We start from the raw sequence: 14216 nt of genomic DNA, 5'->3' as shown, positions 1-14216 counted from the left end.
GGCTTACAGTCGCCTTCCCATTCCTCTCCCCACAACAGACACCCTGTGAGGGAGGGAAGGCTGAGAGAGCCCTGAGATTACTGAAGAAGAAGAAGAAGAGTTGGTTCTTATATGCCGCTTTTCTCTACCCGAAGGAGTCTCAGAGCGGCTTACAGTCGCCTTCCCATTCCTCTCCCCACAACAGACACCCTGTGAGGGAGGGAAGGCTGAGAGAGCCCTGAGATTACTGAAGAAGAAGAAGAAGAGTTGGTTCTTATATGCCGCTTTTCTCTACCCGAAGGAGTCTCAGAGCGGCTTACAGTCGCCTTCCCATTCCTCTCCCCACAACAGACACCCTGTGAGGGAGGGAAGGCTGAGAGAGCCCTCAGATTACTGAAGAAGAAGAAGAACAGTTGCTTCTTATATGCCGCTTTTCTCTACCCGAAGGAGTCTCAGAGCGGCTTACAGTCGCCTTCCCTTTCCTCTCCCCACAACAGACACCCTGTGAGGGAGGGAAGGCTGAGAGAGCCCTGAGATTACTGAAGAAAAAGAAGAAGAGTTTGTTCTTAGATGCCGCTTTTCCCTACCCGAAGGAGTCTCCAAGCGGCTTACAGTCTCCTTCCCTTTCCTCTCCCCACAACAGACACCCTGTGAGGTGGGTGAGGCTGAGAGAGCCTTGATAATTCCTGCTCGGTCAGAGCAGCTTTATCAGTGCCGTGGTGAGCCCAAGGTCACCCAGCTGGCTGCATGTGGAGAATTAGCGGGGAATCAAACCCAGCTCCCCAGATTAGAAGTCTGCCCTCTAACCATGCACCAAGCTGGCTCTCTGGGTGGCACGGAATGTACATGAACACTCTGCAAAAACGGCCCATGGTTGGCCCTCTTTTGAAGCAACAGAGAGCCGCAAACACCCACAGAGCCCTTGAGCCCCTTCGTCTCCCACAGAAAAGCTGCCTAGGTTCCGGCTGGGCTGAAGCACAGGAGAACTGAGATCCAGATGGGCTGTTGCCCAGGCCGGGACCGAGCAGAGTTTCAGAAGCTTAAGCAACTAAGGGCGGGCAGGTCCGCCTTGGGCTGGGAACATCCTGCCAGGGCCCAGGAGAGAAGATTTCTCAGGGGACAATTACGTCCCTGCTGCTCCTGGGCCCTGGTGAAGCGCGCAATTGGGTGGCGGCTTCATAAATCCATCAGCAGCCTTGCCGGCTGAGAACACCCTCAGGCTGGCATGTCACAGGGAAGCTGAAAGCCAGAGAGGGGAAAGAGAGGAAGTGCCAGCCTGGTGACTCAGTCCTTGAGCTCTGGGATCAGCTGAAGGAAGCTCATTCCCCAGTTTCTGACCAGTTTGGCAAGAGGTTTCCACTGAGGGACAAGCACTCGACCTTCTCAAGCAAGCCTGGCTTGGTTACACGGACTCCTGGGCCCATTCCGCACACACAGGATAATGCACTTTCAATGTGCTTTGGCGGCTGGATTTTCCTGTGTGGAATAGGAAAATCTACTTCGAAAGTGCATTGAAAGTGCATTATCTATTGTGTGCAGAATCGGCCCTGGTCTGGACCAGCAGGGCTCTTCTGATGTCCCTATGAAGGCCTCGGCCTCTCTGTCCTGTTGCTGGCTCTCCTGAGGAATTGGTTGGCCAGTTTGAGACAAAAGGCAGAACTGGATGGACCACTGGTCTGATCCAGCAGGGCTCTTCTGATGTTCTTATGAAGGCCTCGGCCTCTCTGCCTTGTTGTTGCCCCTTCAGAGGAACTGGTCGGCCACTGTGTGAAACAGGAAGCTTAACTAGTTGGACCACTGGTCTGATCCAGCAGAGCTCTTCCAATGTTTTTATGCCGTATTCTGAATCAGACCCTTGTTCCGTCATGGTCAGTCTGCTCAGACTGGCAGCTGCTCTCCCAAAATCTCAGGCAGAAGCCTTTCCCATCATTCCCCGCCTGGTCCTTTTTAACTGGGGGTGTCGGGGACTGAATGTGGGACCTCCTGCGTGCCAAAAAGGGGCTCTGCTGTTGAGCCCCATCTTCACTGCCTTTGTACGGACCATGAAGGAAACCCAGAGCTCTTCCAGGGACCGCTGGGTGGGCGGAAGTGCCCATGAGCTTAGCCGCGCCCACAGCCTTACCTGCCTCTCCAGAGAGATCTTGTCGCACTCCAGGTCCTGCCGGACAGATCGCTCCTGCAGCAGCTCAGCACGCAATTGGTCGATCTGGAGGAAGATGAGAGAGGGAGGAAGGGGCGGGCTTACCACGAGGCTTCATAGAATCACTGAATCATAGAGTTGGAAGGGGCCATACAGGCCATCTAGTCCAGCCCCCTGCTCAACGCAGGATCAGCCCAGAGCGTCCTAAAGCTTCCTGCCCAAGGGCCGAAGCCTGCTCCGAAAGCAACACAAAAGTGAACAGAACGGCGACAGCCCTGTAGAGCGGGCTCTGCTTCAAGCATGCCTTTTTAAATGTTTGGCCGAAAAGTGCTTTCTGCACCCTTCACACCTGCGGGGAAGATTTATTTTATTTATAATAATAATTATTATATTTATATATTTATATACACCGCCTGTTCCAGTATTACCGGCCCGGGGCAGCTCACAACATTAAGATCAATAATAATATATAAATATTCTCCAATTCAAGAATTTAAAAAGTTAAAAGGCATCCATCCGCATCAGCTAAGAATTGTTCGTTTCTGCATCCCCCGTAGCTCCAGGGGTGGGTTAGTCTTGGGGAAGGCCGACTTAATGGTATGGCTGGTCGTTTAGGGCCCTGACCAAAATCCTGGCGGAAGAGCTCCGTTTGGCAGGACCTTCAGAACTGAGGAAGTCTCTGAAGGGCCCGTAGTTCTTCCGGGAGCTCATTCCACCAAAAAAGCCCTGAAAAAGCCCATTGAGGCCAGATGTGTTTCTCTTGTGTTGTGGCAGCAACTGTTGTCAAAACAGCCTTCTTTAAAAAAGAAAAAATCTGCATAGCCAATCAGAATTCCAGGGGCCAATTACAAGCCCTGCTGGGCCCAAGCCCCACTTGGCTCCTCCCACTTTCGGTGGGAGGGAAGGTGTCCATGGGAGCTGCATCTGCAATCGTGCCACATATTTTGCAGGGCCGTTGCTAGGGGTTACAAAAAGATAAGGGATGCCAAGTGCTTTTCAAAAACCCCAGTACTTAAAATAACGGCAGGCCTTCTGCTGGGGGAGGTGGCTTCGTTGTGCAGGAAGGATTTACACGGGCTCATTTCCAGGTTTCGCGGCAGGGTGCTGCCAGCCCTTAAAACGCCCTTGCCCACCCCCGGATCCTCTGCCAATCACATCTGCATGCTCAGGGGGGCTGCCTGCATGCTCAGGAGTTTAGGGGGGGTTCCAACCCCCCCTTCCCCTGCTGCCCCAGCTGCAAAAAAGCAGAATGAGAGACACAGGATTAAAATGTGGCCTGGCAGCGGGTCGAGGCCATGGGCTACGTGGCTCAGTTGTGGACTGCCAGCCTCCAGGTGAGGCCTGGGATTCCCCGGAATTACAGTGCAGAAATAAAGCTCATCTCCAGGTACAGATCCCTTCGCCTAGAGAAGACTGTCCCCGTTCTGAGGTCCCTGTCCTTCCCATGCTCCACCCCAAATGTCCAGGAATTTCCAACCTGCCTCTGGCAACCATTGCTCTCCCATCCCCTCCCAGTGGCCAGTGGGACATGGCAACCCTACCTAGATCCCACTGGCCACGGGATTAGAGGGAGCTCTGCAAGGCGAGCCCCGTCTGCCTAGACAGGCCCACAAGCAGCCGTTGTTCGTATCTGCTAAATGGGAACCTCCGTGTTCAGGGGCAGTCTACCTCTTTGCACTCTAAACCGCCCTGAGCCTCCGGGGAGGGCGGTATAGAAGTATGATAAATAAATAAAGGGGGCCTTAAGGCCCGGCTGCGTGGAGCTCTCAAAAGCCGCTGCTTGGTCACAGTTGCAAGCAGGACACCGGACTCATCAGATCCTCAGCAAATTAGTCTGACCTGTTGAGTCCCTTCTGACGGCTTCCCGGCCCCGTCCTGGCAACTGCTCTTCCCCCGTCCCAGTGGACAGACCCATCGTGCAGTACTTGTGAACTTGCCCGTGAAGATGGAAAGGAAACCTAAAAACCGACCGATTAGGATGCAAATGACCCTAGCTGCCCCGCAAGCAGGGGAGGGGGGGTCTGACTCCGGCTTCCTACCTGGTCTCTGGTTCGGTTAATCCTCTCCGTTAGCAGCTCGACCGTGTTCCTTTCCTCATCCAGTTCCACTTCCAGCCGTTTCGATTTGTCCTGCAAAGGGCATTGGGAAGGTGAATTCGCATACAGGACTTGGCCTGGAAAGATCCCGGAAGTGTGTTAAAGGCAGGGTTGGCCAACAATTCCCGTCAGGGCTCTCGGCTCTTCCGGGAAGCTCATTCCACCAGGCCGGGGCCAGGACCGAAAAGGCCCTGCCCCTGGTTGAGGCCAAGTGGGTCTCTCTTGGGCCAGGGACCACTAACCTATTTCAGTTTGGGGCCTAAAGAGATAGGCGGTCCCTCAGGTACGCTGGACCCAGCCTGCGAATGGCCTTAAGGGTCAAAAACAAAACCTCAAACTTGATCTGGAACACAACTATTGAACACAACTACAACTATTGCTGTAGCTGCCGTCATTTCCTGCAGCAGTGAGTTCCGTGGATTCATTACTCTTTGGGTGAAGAAATATTTCCTTAGAAGATCAGTCCTGAGCCTCCTGCTCTTTCATTTCGTGGGGTGCCCAGGAGTTCTTGCCTTGTGGGAAAGGGAGAGAAGTCCTCTTTTCTCTGCCTTCTCCGTCCCACATGCAGTTTTGTAAACCTCCTTCCTGACCTCTCTGTTGTTCTTATTGTCTCCAAGCGACAGAGCCTGTCTCCTCTTCCTTCCCTTCCTTTATAGGAAAGGTGTTCCCCATCCCCTTCATCTTTGAGTCTCCTTTTTCTGCACCTTTTCCAGTTTGGTGTAGTGGTTAGGAATGCGGACTTCTAAACTGGCATGCCGGGTTCGATTCTGCGCTCCCCCACATGCAACCAGCTGGGTGACCTTGGGCTCTCCACGGCACTGATAAAACTGTTCTGACCGGGCAATGATATTAGGGCTCTCTCAGCTTCACCCACCCCACAGGGTGTCTGTTGTGGGGAGAGGAAAGGGAAGGAGACTGTAAGCCGCTTTGAGCCTCCTTCGGGTAGAGAAAAGCGGCATATAAGAACCAACACTTCTTCGGTAATCTCAGAGCTCTCTCAGCCTCACCCACCCCACAGGGTGTCTGTTGTGGGGAGAGGAAAGGGAAGGCAACTGGAAGCCACCTTGAGCCTCCTTCGGGCAGAGAAAAGCGGCATATAAGAACCAACTCTTCTTCTTTTTTGACCAGAATTGTATGTAATATTCGAAAGGAGGCTGCACCATAGATGTCTACAGGGCCATTACGAGACTGGCTTTATATCCTTTGGAAACGACAGATTATTTTTTTACATGTGTGCAAACACGCACTTTGAAATGTGCATGGAAATGCATGCAAAGCCACGCAGCCAAGTGCCTGCAGAAAGCAGGGGGCTCTTCAAAAAGCAGGGCTGCCCCCTGCTGGCAAAGAAAGGCTTTGCTTTCAGACGCTGCCAGCGGCATAGAGAGCTACGAAAACTGGATCTGCAGACAGGGTTTTGGAGCTCTAGTTGCTCCAGAGAAATGGATCAAGCAAGACTCCTTCTCCATCCTGTACAGTTTGAGGGACATGGTCTTCCTCCTCAAAGAGGCCAAACACTGCATGTTCTAGACCAGCGGGGGCCAAACTGGGGCTTCTCCAGATGTCCGTGGACTGCAATAACCATGAGCCCCTGACACCGGGAGGGACACAGTTTGGCCACCCCTGCTCGGAGACAAGGCAAGGGCTAGGAGAGGGGAGGCTTGTAAAGCTTTAAGGCAGGGGTAGTCAACCTGTGGTCCTCCAGATGTTCATGGACTACAATTCCCATGAGCCCCTGCCAGCATTTGCTGGCAGGGGCTCATGGGAATTGTAGTCCATGGACATCTGGAGGGCCACAGGTTGACTACCCCTGCTTTAAGGGGCAGGTGTATCCTCCACGAATCTATAAAATTCATGACCACATCCTCTGGTAGTGAACTCCACCCTGCAATGAGTAAAGTAATATTTCCTTTACAGCTCCTCTTTTATCCTACAGGGGGAATTGATGTGCCTTTAGCATATTCGGATCAGGAACTTCCTGGTATTTTGCAAAGCATCTCCTCCTTTGCCCTGATTGGCTCAATTTCCTGACTTCCCGCTCCTTTGCGGACGTTTCGTCCCTGCTTGTCTCCAAAAGAAGAAATTTGGTCAGTTAGACTGTTAGGACTATCGCTCTCCTCTTTCTGTACAAATGTTTCTCTTCTTAATCCAACTATATTATTCTTTTAAGCGGCTGGCGGCTCCGTGTCCTTGGATATATAAACTCTGCCAGCAGAAGATGACCCGGGGATTTTTATTTAGGGAACGGACCGAGGGGAGGACTACGAACCTCCAGCGCTTTGACTTGCCGGGATCGATCGTCCTGGGAGCGCCGCTTCGAGTCCATCTCCTGCTCCAGGTTGTGGAGGCGCTGAGCCAGCAGCTCCTTGTCCAGCACGGCGTTCTCCCGCTCGGCCTGGCTGTCCTGCAAGGCTTGCTTCAGTCGCATGACCTTGGGCAGGGAAGCACAGAGAGGTAAGGGAGCGGAGCCTGCCCTTGCGGGGCACAAAGAGCAGAGATTCGAACGCGGGTCCCCCAAACACTTCAACTCCCCCAAAGCTGCACTGCACCTGATCATCACCCAGACGCAACACAAATCTTAATCCTGTGCTGTCAGTGCTTCAGATCAAGAGGAATTGCTTCGCCCTACACACGTTTTCTTCCATTGTCCATTTTATTCTTCGATCCGAGCCAAATTTCTTAACTCACTGCTGTGTAAAAGAGAACTGCATTCGGATGAATGAAAGACTCAAGTTTCTTTTGACATCCCAGAACCCTGATATAATTGAACCGGTAGCAAAGTTTTTACATCTTGCCATGAGAAATCGTGAATGTATTATGTCTCAAGCATGATCTCTGCCTTTGTTCTCACTAGCAGTGGATCCTTTTGCACTTTCCCTTCTTATATTGTACTTTTATATGCTATTAAAGGCTTGTTGTTGTTGTCCTACATTTAGAATCACAGAAACATAGAGTTGGAAGGGCCCATAGAGGCCATCTAGTCCAATCCCCTGCTCAACGCAGGATCAGCTCAAAGCATCCTAAAGCATCCAAGAAAAGTGTGTATCCAACCTTTGCTTGAAGACTTCAAGATAACCAATGTCCCCAGCTCAATTCCCTGGCATCTCCAACTGAGAGAACCAGGCAGCGGTCAGGGGGATCTCCGACCTTTCTGAGCCTGAAGGCACCATGGGAATTCTGTCCATGGCTGTCATGGATCGGGAACTTCCTGTTATTTTGCAAAAAACCTCCTCCTGTACCCTGATTGGCTCAATTGGAGACGCCCTGCTCCTTTGCGCACGTTTCCTCCCCGCTTGTCTTCCAAAAGAACAAATTTAGTCAGTTAGACTGTTAGAACTATCTCTCTCCTCTTTCTACGCAAATGTTGTTTCTCTCCTTAACAACACAAAATGGCTGTCATAAGACAGCTCCCCTGAGAGGTGGAGCTGGCTGTACAATGGCTGCCCCAGACGACCATCAACCACCAGTGAAGTTGCTGGTGCTGGGTCAGCAGCGGCTGCCGAAGCAACATTTTTAAAAATCCGCCAGGCCGATCCAATCTCCAGTGACCCCTGCTTGCCCCTCCCACTTTCTAGAAACACTTAAGCAAGTATCAGGAAAGATGCAGGTGGAGACCCCAGAAGTAGTGTTGGACAAGATGGACCACTGGGCTGATCCAGCAGGGCTCTTCCAATGTTCTTAGAACCAAAACCCAACTCTGCCTGACAGCTCTCACATCTGAACCTGCCTGAGCTGCCCCATCCCAGGGCCCCTTACCTCGTCTTGCAGCCGTCCCACGTTATACTGCATCTTCTCCACTTCGGCGTTCCGGTCTTTGGCCTGCTTCTGCGAGTCCGTGATCTCCTTGCGGGACTTCTCCTTGTACTCCTCCAGCTGCGACTGCAGGGCGGCCAGGGACCGATGCGACTCCTCGGTCATCTGGTCCAGCTGGAGGGAGAAGAGGAGGACAAGGGGTGAAGCTGGTGCCAAACCACGGATCGTGACCTCAAGGAGCTGGGGCCTCAGACCAGGTCAAAGGAAGGCCTTCCCCAGCGAAAGGGTCATGAAAACCCAGAATTCCCTGCTGCAAGAAGTGGTGGCAGAAGAAAAAGAAGAAGAGAAAGAGGAGAAGAAGAAGAGTTGGTTCTTATATGCCGCTTTTCCCTACCCGAAGGAGGCTCAAAGCAGCTTACAGTCGCCTTCCCTTTCCTCTCCCCACAACAGACACCCTGTGGGGTGGGTGAGGCTGAGAGAGCCCTGATATCACTGCCCGGTCAGAAGAGTTTTATCAGTGCCATGGAGAGCCCAAGGTCACCCAGCTGGTTGCATGTGGGGGAGTGCAGAATCGAACCCGGCATGCCAGATTAGAAGTCTGCACTCCTAACCACTACACCAAACTGGCTCTCCCAACAAAGTGTCATTTGAGGTACCTGTATCTGATAAAGTGTGCATGTACATGAAGGCTTATAACTTGAATTAAACTTGGTTGGTTTTGAAGGTGCCCCCTGGACTCAGACTTGGCCCTCTCTGCAGGAAGGGTGCCTGCACACGAGAGCTTCTACCTGGAATAAAACTTTTTTGGTCTGAAAGGTGTCCCTGGACACAAACTTTGTCCTGCTGCTTCGGACCAACATGGACACCCACCTGAATCCACGGCCTAAAGCAAGTACTGTCTGTGGCTTGAAGCATTTATTTATTTAGATCAGATTTTGACACCGCCCTTCCCAACACCTCTGGCCGGTTTACAAAGAACATCATGGTTTAACGACATAAAACATTGCAACAAATATGACAAGTAGAACAACCGTAACATAACAGGCCCACCAGAACAATATTTAAATAGAAATTGGGAAGGTCGGATTCTTCGGTCGTGGGAGGGGGTGTCCGGGGTTGGGGGCAGTGGGTGTTTTGGGGCTGGTCGGCCTCAAGCAAATGCCTGGTGGACAATGCATGATGCTACAATGCGCCCCCTGCATGGTTTAACACATCCCACCAATGCTCCTGCATTGTTTCACTCAGTCAGCCCTGTCGGGCCTGGTGCTGGGTGGCCCAGGCTTGCCCGGTCTCATCAGAACGCAGAAGCGAATCCATTAAAACCAGGAATGAAAAGATAACAATAGAAAATAGAATAAGGAATAGATAAACACAGCTGTCCAGATCACTTAAAACAGACCGTTCTAATGGATGTTTCTGTATCATCTTATGCTGGGCTATGACTGTAATAAAACTAACAGAAGCTAATCGGGGTCAGCCCTGCTCCACACGGGGGTGGGAGACCGCCAGGGAGGTGTGGTGGAGGACCCTGCCCCTCCCGTCCCCCTTCCCCTTCTCCCCGGGCTCACCTCTCTGGTCAGCTTCCCGATGGTCTTGTCCAGGAGCCTCTTCTCCTCCTCCAGGTCCCCCTTGGCCCTCTTCAGCTGCTCCTTCTGCTTGGCCTCCTCCTGGAAAGAGGCGCTGAGGTCCTCGTGCTCCCGCGAGAGCCGGGCCAGGCTCCTCTGGGCCTCCTCCAAGCGGCTCTCCAGGGACCTCTTGGCCAGTAGCAGCTCCTGCTCTTGCTCCGTGGCGTCCCCCAGGGACTCCTCCATCTGCCGGCGGTCCGCCTGGAAGGGAAGGCGCCGGAGGTGGGCCAAGCGAGGAAGGAGGCGCTCGCCTGGGGGGGTGGGGTTGTCACGATCTAGGGCAGGGGTAGGTCACCTGTGGCCCTCCAGATGCCCATGGACTACAATTCCCATGAGCCCCTGCCAGCGGCCACGCTGGCAGGGGCTCATGGGAATTGTAGTCCATGGGCATCTGGAGGGCCACAGGTGGACTACGCCAGATCTAGGGTGGCCAGCCTCTGATGAGAACAGACATTCGCTTTGCTTGTGGCAGCAATAAAGAGGTGACTTTTTACAGGTGGGGAATAGAAAGCCTTTTTCTGGTTTTATTTCACACTGGGACGGGCGAGATTTCCTTTGCTTTCTGTTCCCCCCCTCTATACTTCAACGTGCCAGAAATGGCTCGGAAATGGCAAAGCGCTGTTTAGAACGAAAAAAATCTCCACGACTGATCAAAACTCCAGTGGCCGGGCCTGTCAGGATCAGTGCCTGGTCCCGCCATGGCTTGGCCTGGGTTTCTCCATGTTTGGTTGCTTTGCATTTTACCCTTTCCTGCTGGGGCCTCTTTATTACCCAAGCCCCATATATTACGCTTGCATGCCTGAAATCAAAACTATTCCGCTGTAGCCTGTTATCTCAAAGAATTATTGAATTATTTGTCTTTTGAACCGGCCAGCCGGGCCTGCCTTTTGTAACCAAAACATCTATCTCGTCCGGAGATGCCCAAGGACGTGTAAGAAGAAGCAACACTTTGGTTTATGGCACCTGGTGCCCCTCTCCCCCCCCTCCCTTGGGAACCTTCAAGGTTTGGGCGGGAGATTACTATTGAAAAGGGGTGGCAAGTGTGATTTCAGGCAGAATTGACTTTTCCAGCTTAGGTGCCTGGAGTAACTTCTCAATAAACGCTTTCTTTTTAAAGAAGCTTGTTGTGAGTTCTTGCAACGCTTGACAGGGCCCACATAAGATAAGTCCGACTGGGCCCGAACCATTCTCAAAAAACTGGGCCCCGGAGGGTGTGAAAATACTCAGGGGCCAAGAAAGGCGCTAGAAGGCACCCTGTTGGGGACCCGGTTGACTGCTCTGGGCCTGAAGGGGGTGGGGAGAAGGGAGGGCCCCTGCCCCCCGAGGCGTCGACCGGCTGTACCTCCAGCTTGGCCACCTTCTCCTTCAGCCTGGCTTCCGTGCCCTGCCAGTTGTCTGCAAAGTGCCGGCATTCCTTCAGCTGCATCTCCAGGCCGAGGATCTTCCGGCGGAGGTCGTCGTTTTCCTCCTGCGTCTCCCGCAAGGTGGACTCCACGGCCTTTTTCGTCTGCTCGGTGGTCTCCTTCTCGCCTTCCAAGGCAACCCTCACCTAGAGCCGGAAGAGATCCCCGGGGGTCATCTAGTCCAACCCGCTGCAGGATGCAGGGAATTCACAACTACCTGCCCACCCACAGTGACCCCAATTTCATGCCCAGGGGATGCCCCCTCCCCCCACCCCACTCATCAAAAAGATCCAGAATCCCTGGCCAGTCTGGCCTGCAGGAAATTCTCCTCCTGTCCCCAAACCTACGTTCACAGAATCAGCATTCCTGTCAGATGGCTCTCCAGCCTCTGCTTTAAAATCTCCAAAGATGGAGAACCCACCACCTCCCGAGGAAGCCTGTTCCACTGAGAAACCACTCTGACTGTCAGGAACTTCTTCCGGATGTTTAGACGGAATTTAGAATAATATAATCCTAGAGTTGGAAGGGACCTCCTGGGTCATCTAGTCCAACCCCCTGCACTATGAAGGACACTCACAACCCTCTCACTCATCCAGATGATCCAAAATCTCCAAAGATGGAGAACCCACCACCTCCCGGGGAAGCCTGTTCCACTGAGGAACCGCTCTGACTGTCAGGAACTTCTTCCGGAGGTCCAGTCAAAAATTCTTTTCAATTAACTCCAACCCTAAACTGCAAGAGGAAGAGCTGCTTAGCCACTGGCTTTCGTACATGCACAGAAGCTACTGACACACACCAAGACTTCTGGGCATCTGTGGAGAAGCCTCGATCCTGATACATAATCTACGCCATCACCTCAATTTGGCCTGGGGTTATCAATCTCCAAAATCTATCCTTTCCAGGATCATAAGAACATAAGAGAAGCCATGTTGGATCAGGCCAATGGCCCCTCCAGTCCAGCACTCTGTGTCATTCGGTGGCCAAAGCCCAGAGGCCATCAGGAGGTCCACCAGTGGGACCAGAACTTCAGAGGGCCTCCCACCCTTACCCCCCAAGCACCAAGAAGACAGAGCATCACTGCCCCAGATATAAGAGAATAAGAGAAGCCGTGTTGGGTCAGTCCAATGGCCCCTCCAGTCCAGCACTCGCACAGTGGTCAAAACCCAGGGGCCACCAGGAGGTCCACCAGCAGGGCCAGAACTCCAGAAGCCCTCCCACTCTTGCCCCCCAAGCACCGAGAAGTGGGCCCTGAAGCGAAGAAGGAACGAACCCTCCCCATGGCACCAAAGCGCTCAAGGTTTCGGGGATGCGTGGGCGTTGGTCCCCCTTGTGGGTTCACGACAGAGCTGCCTGTGCTGCAGGGTGCCGAGTGGGTTTGGAGACCGTCCCCCGGATTCCTTGCCTTGGCGGCCTCCTCGTAGTCCTTCCGGAGCTTCTGCACGTTCTCCCGGAACTGCTGCTTCAGCTCCTCCAGCTCCTGGTCGTGGCCGGCCACCTCCTCCTGCAGCGCCCCCTTCAGGGCGGCCAGCTCCCTCTCCTTCTGCCGGAGCAGCTCCTCCTGGGCCTGTTTCTCCGAAAGCAGCTCCCTCAGCTGCCCGCGAACCTCCCGGAGTTCCTGGCAGAGAGCGAGGAGGGGAAGCGGAGAGAGAGGAATCATAGAATCATGGAGTGGGAAGGGTCCATAGAGGCCATCTAGTCCAACCCCCTGCTCAACGCAGGATCAGCCCTAAGCAGCCTAAAGCATCCAAGAAAAGGGTGTATCCAACCTTTGCTTGAAGACTGCCAGTGAGGGGGAAGGATCAGAGAAGCCAGCGGGAAGCGACAGAAATGAACGCCAGTCCGAGTCAAGGAAGGGGAAGGAAAAGAACAACGCCCTTGATCGCCTTTACCGGGGGCAGGCAAACTGCGGCCCTCCAGGTGTCCATGGACTACAATTCCCATGAGCCCCTGCCATGACCCAACCCAGGACGTTTAATTATTGCACGAGCTTGAAATTCACAATTTATTTATTTATATTTTCATTTATACCCCGCCCCTCCTGATGTAGTCGGTCCCGGGTGGCTTGCATCGAGATAAAGGAATAAAATGCAAGAATTGCCGTAAAAACCCCTTCAATTAATCCCCAGTAAAATACCAAAACAATCTAAAATTTCCGTAAGGTGGCAGCCAGTGGATCGCCTGTCCTAACTACATTTGTGCTCTGGTAAAACCAAATCGATCTTTTACTAGGTGGGACCTCCAGTTCGTAGGTTATTCATTTCCCAGGACTGCTCTTCCTCCCTAGCCTCAACCACGGAAGAGCTGCATCTTACAGGCCCTGTGGAACATTGATAGCTCCATCAGGGCCCGCAGCTCTCCTGGGAGCTCATTCCGCCAGGCAGGGGCCAGGACCGAAAAGGCCTTGGCCTGGTGAAGGTTAGGTGAATGTCCCGGGGGGGCCAGGACAAGTGGCAGATTTGTACCCGCAGAATGAAGATGGGCAGACAAGCGGTCCCACAGGTAAGTAGGACCCAAATCTCAATTGGCCTTTGAGGTGCTTGGAGCTCAGCTCCCGATGTTCAGCGTGAAAGTGCAGCAGCCGTGTGACTAACTCCTTGATGACCGTTTTTGAAGCAGAGGCGCTCTGTCATCTGTGCCCTGCCACCATCAGCCAATAGAAAACTATCTTGCCGTTAGCCCCTGCCACCATCAGCCAATAGAAAACCATCTTGCCGTTAGCCCCTGCCACCATCAGCCAATAGAAAACTATCTTGCCGTTAGCCCCTGCCACCATCAGCCAATAGAAAACTATCTTGCCGTTAGCCCTGCCCCCGCCCCAACAGGCTCCACCCCCTGGAACTACCCAAGACCCTGAATTTCCGGAATCGCAGAGACGGCAAACCTTATTCCCCCCCCCTGCACCCATTTCCCACTGGCCACAGCATCGCTCCCCAAACTCAGCACACCTTCCGGAGGGAGTCGGCCTCGCTGGCATCCCCTGCGCCGTTCCGGGCCTGATCCGCCTCCTGCCGCATCGCTGAGAAGCGCTCGCGTACCTCCTTCAGCTCTTCTTCGAACTCCTCGCGCTCCGCCTTCACCTGCAGCAACCTGCGGAAGGGAAACAATTCCACCCCCCCCCCAAGCTAATTACACGGTGCCACTTCTGACCCGGCTGTAATCTTTATCTGCATAGGGAGGCCCCATAAGATAGGGGTGCAGTTCTTCCCCCTCCAAGGCCACCCAG

The 14216-nt window shown here is 53.3% G+C and overlaps 1 protein-coding gene across 3 annotated transcripts in view; it reads right to left on the bottom strand.

The window, feature by feature from the left end:
* CGN (cingulin) overlaps window positions 1-14216 on the bottom strand; it is a 91848-nt gene that overhangs the window by 29742 nt on the left and 47890 nt on the right. For all 3 annotated transcript variants that reach the window (XM_077320399.1, XM_077320410.1, XM_077320388.1), the window contains exons 10-17: window positions 13939-14080; window positions 12396-12608; window positions 10933-11139; window positions 9534-9791; window positions 7969-8139; window positions 6482-6643; window positions 4159-4248; window positions 2102-2185 (exon numbers count right to left, since the gene is read on the bottom strand). In XM_077320399.1, the coding sequence (XP_077176514.1) occupies window positions 2102-2185; window positions 4159-4248; window positions 6482-6643; window positions 7969-8139; window positions 9534-9791; window positions 10933-11139; window positions 12396-12608; window positions 13939-14080 (1327 nt within the window). The remainder of the gene's footprint in view (window positions 1-2101; window positions 2186-4158; window positions 4249-6481; window positions 6644-7968; window positions 8140-9533; window positions 9792-10932; window positions 11140-12395; window positions 12609-13938; window positions 14081-14216) is intronic.

The sequence above is a fragment of the Paroedura picta genome, chromosome 1 (assembly GCF_049243985.1).
Source record: "Paroedura picta isolate Pp20150507F chromosome 1, Ppicta_v3.0, whole genome shotgun sequence".
Classification (NCBI taxonomy): Eukaryota; Metazoa; Chordata; class Lepidosauria; order Squamata; family Gekkonidae; genus Paroedura; species Paroedura picta.
Note: the sequence above shows the minus strand (reverse complement) of the source record. Positions and strands in the feature narration are given on the sequence as shown.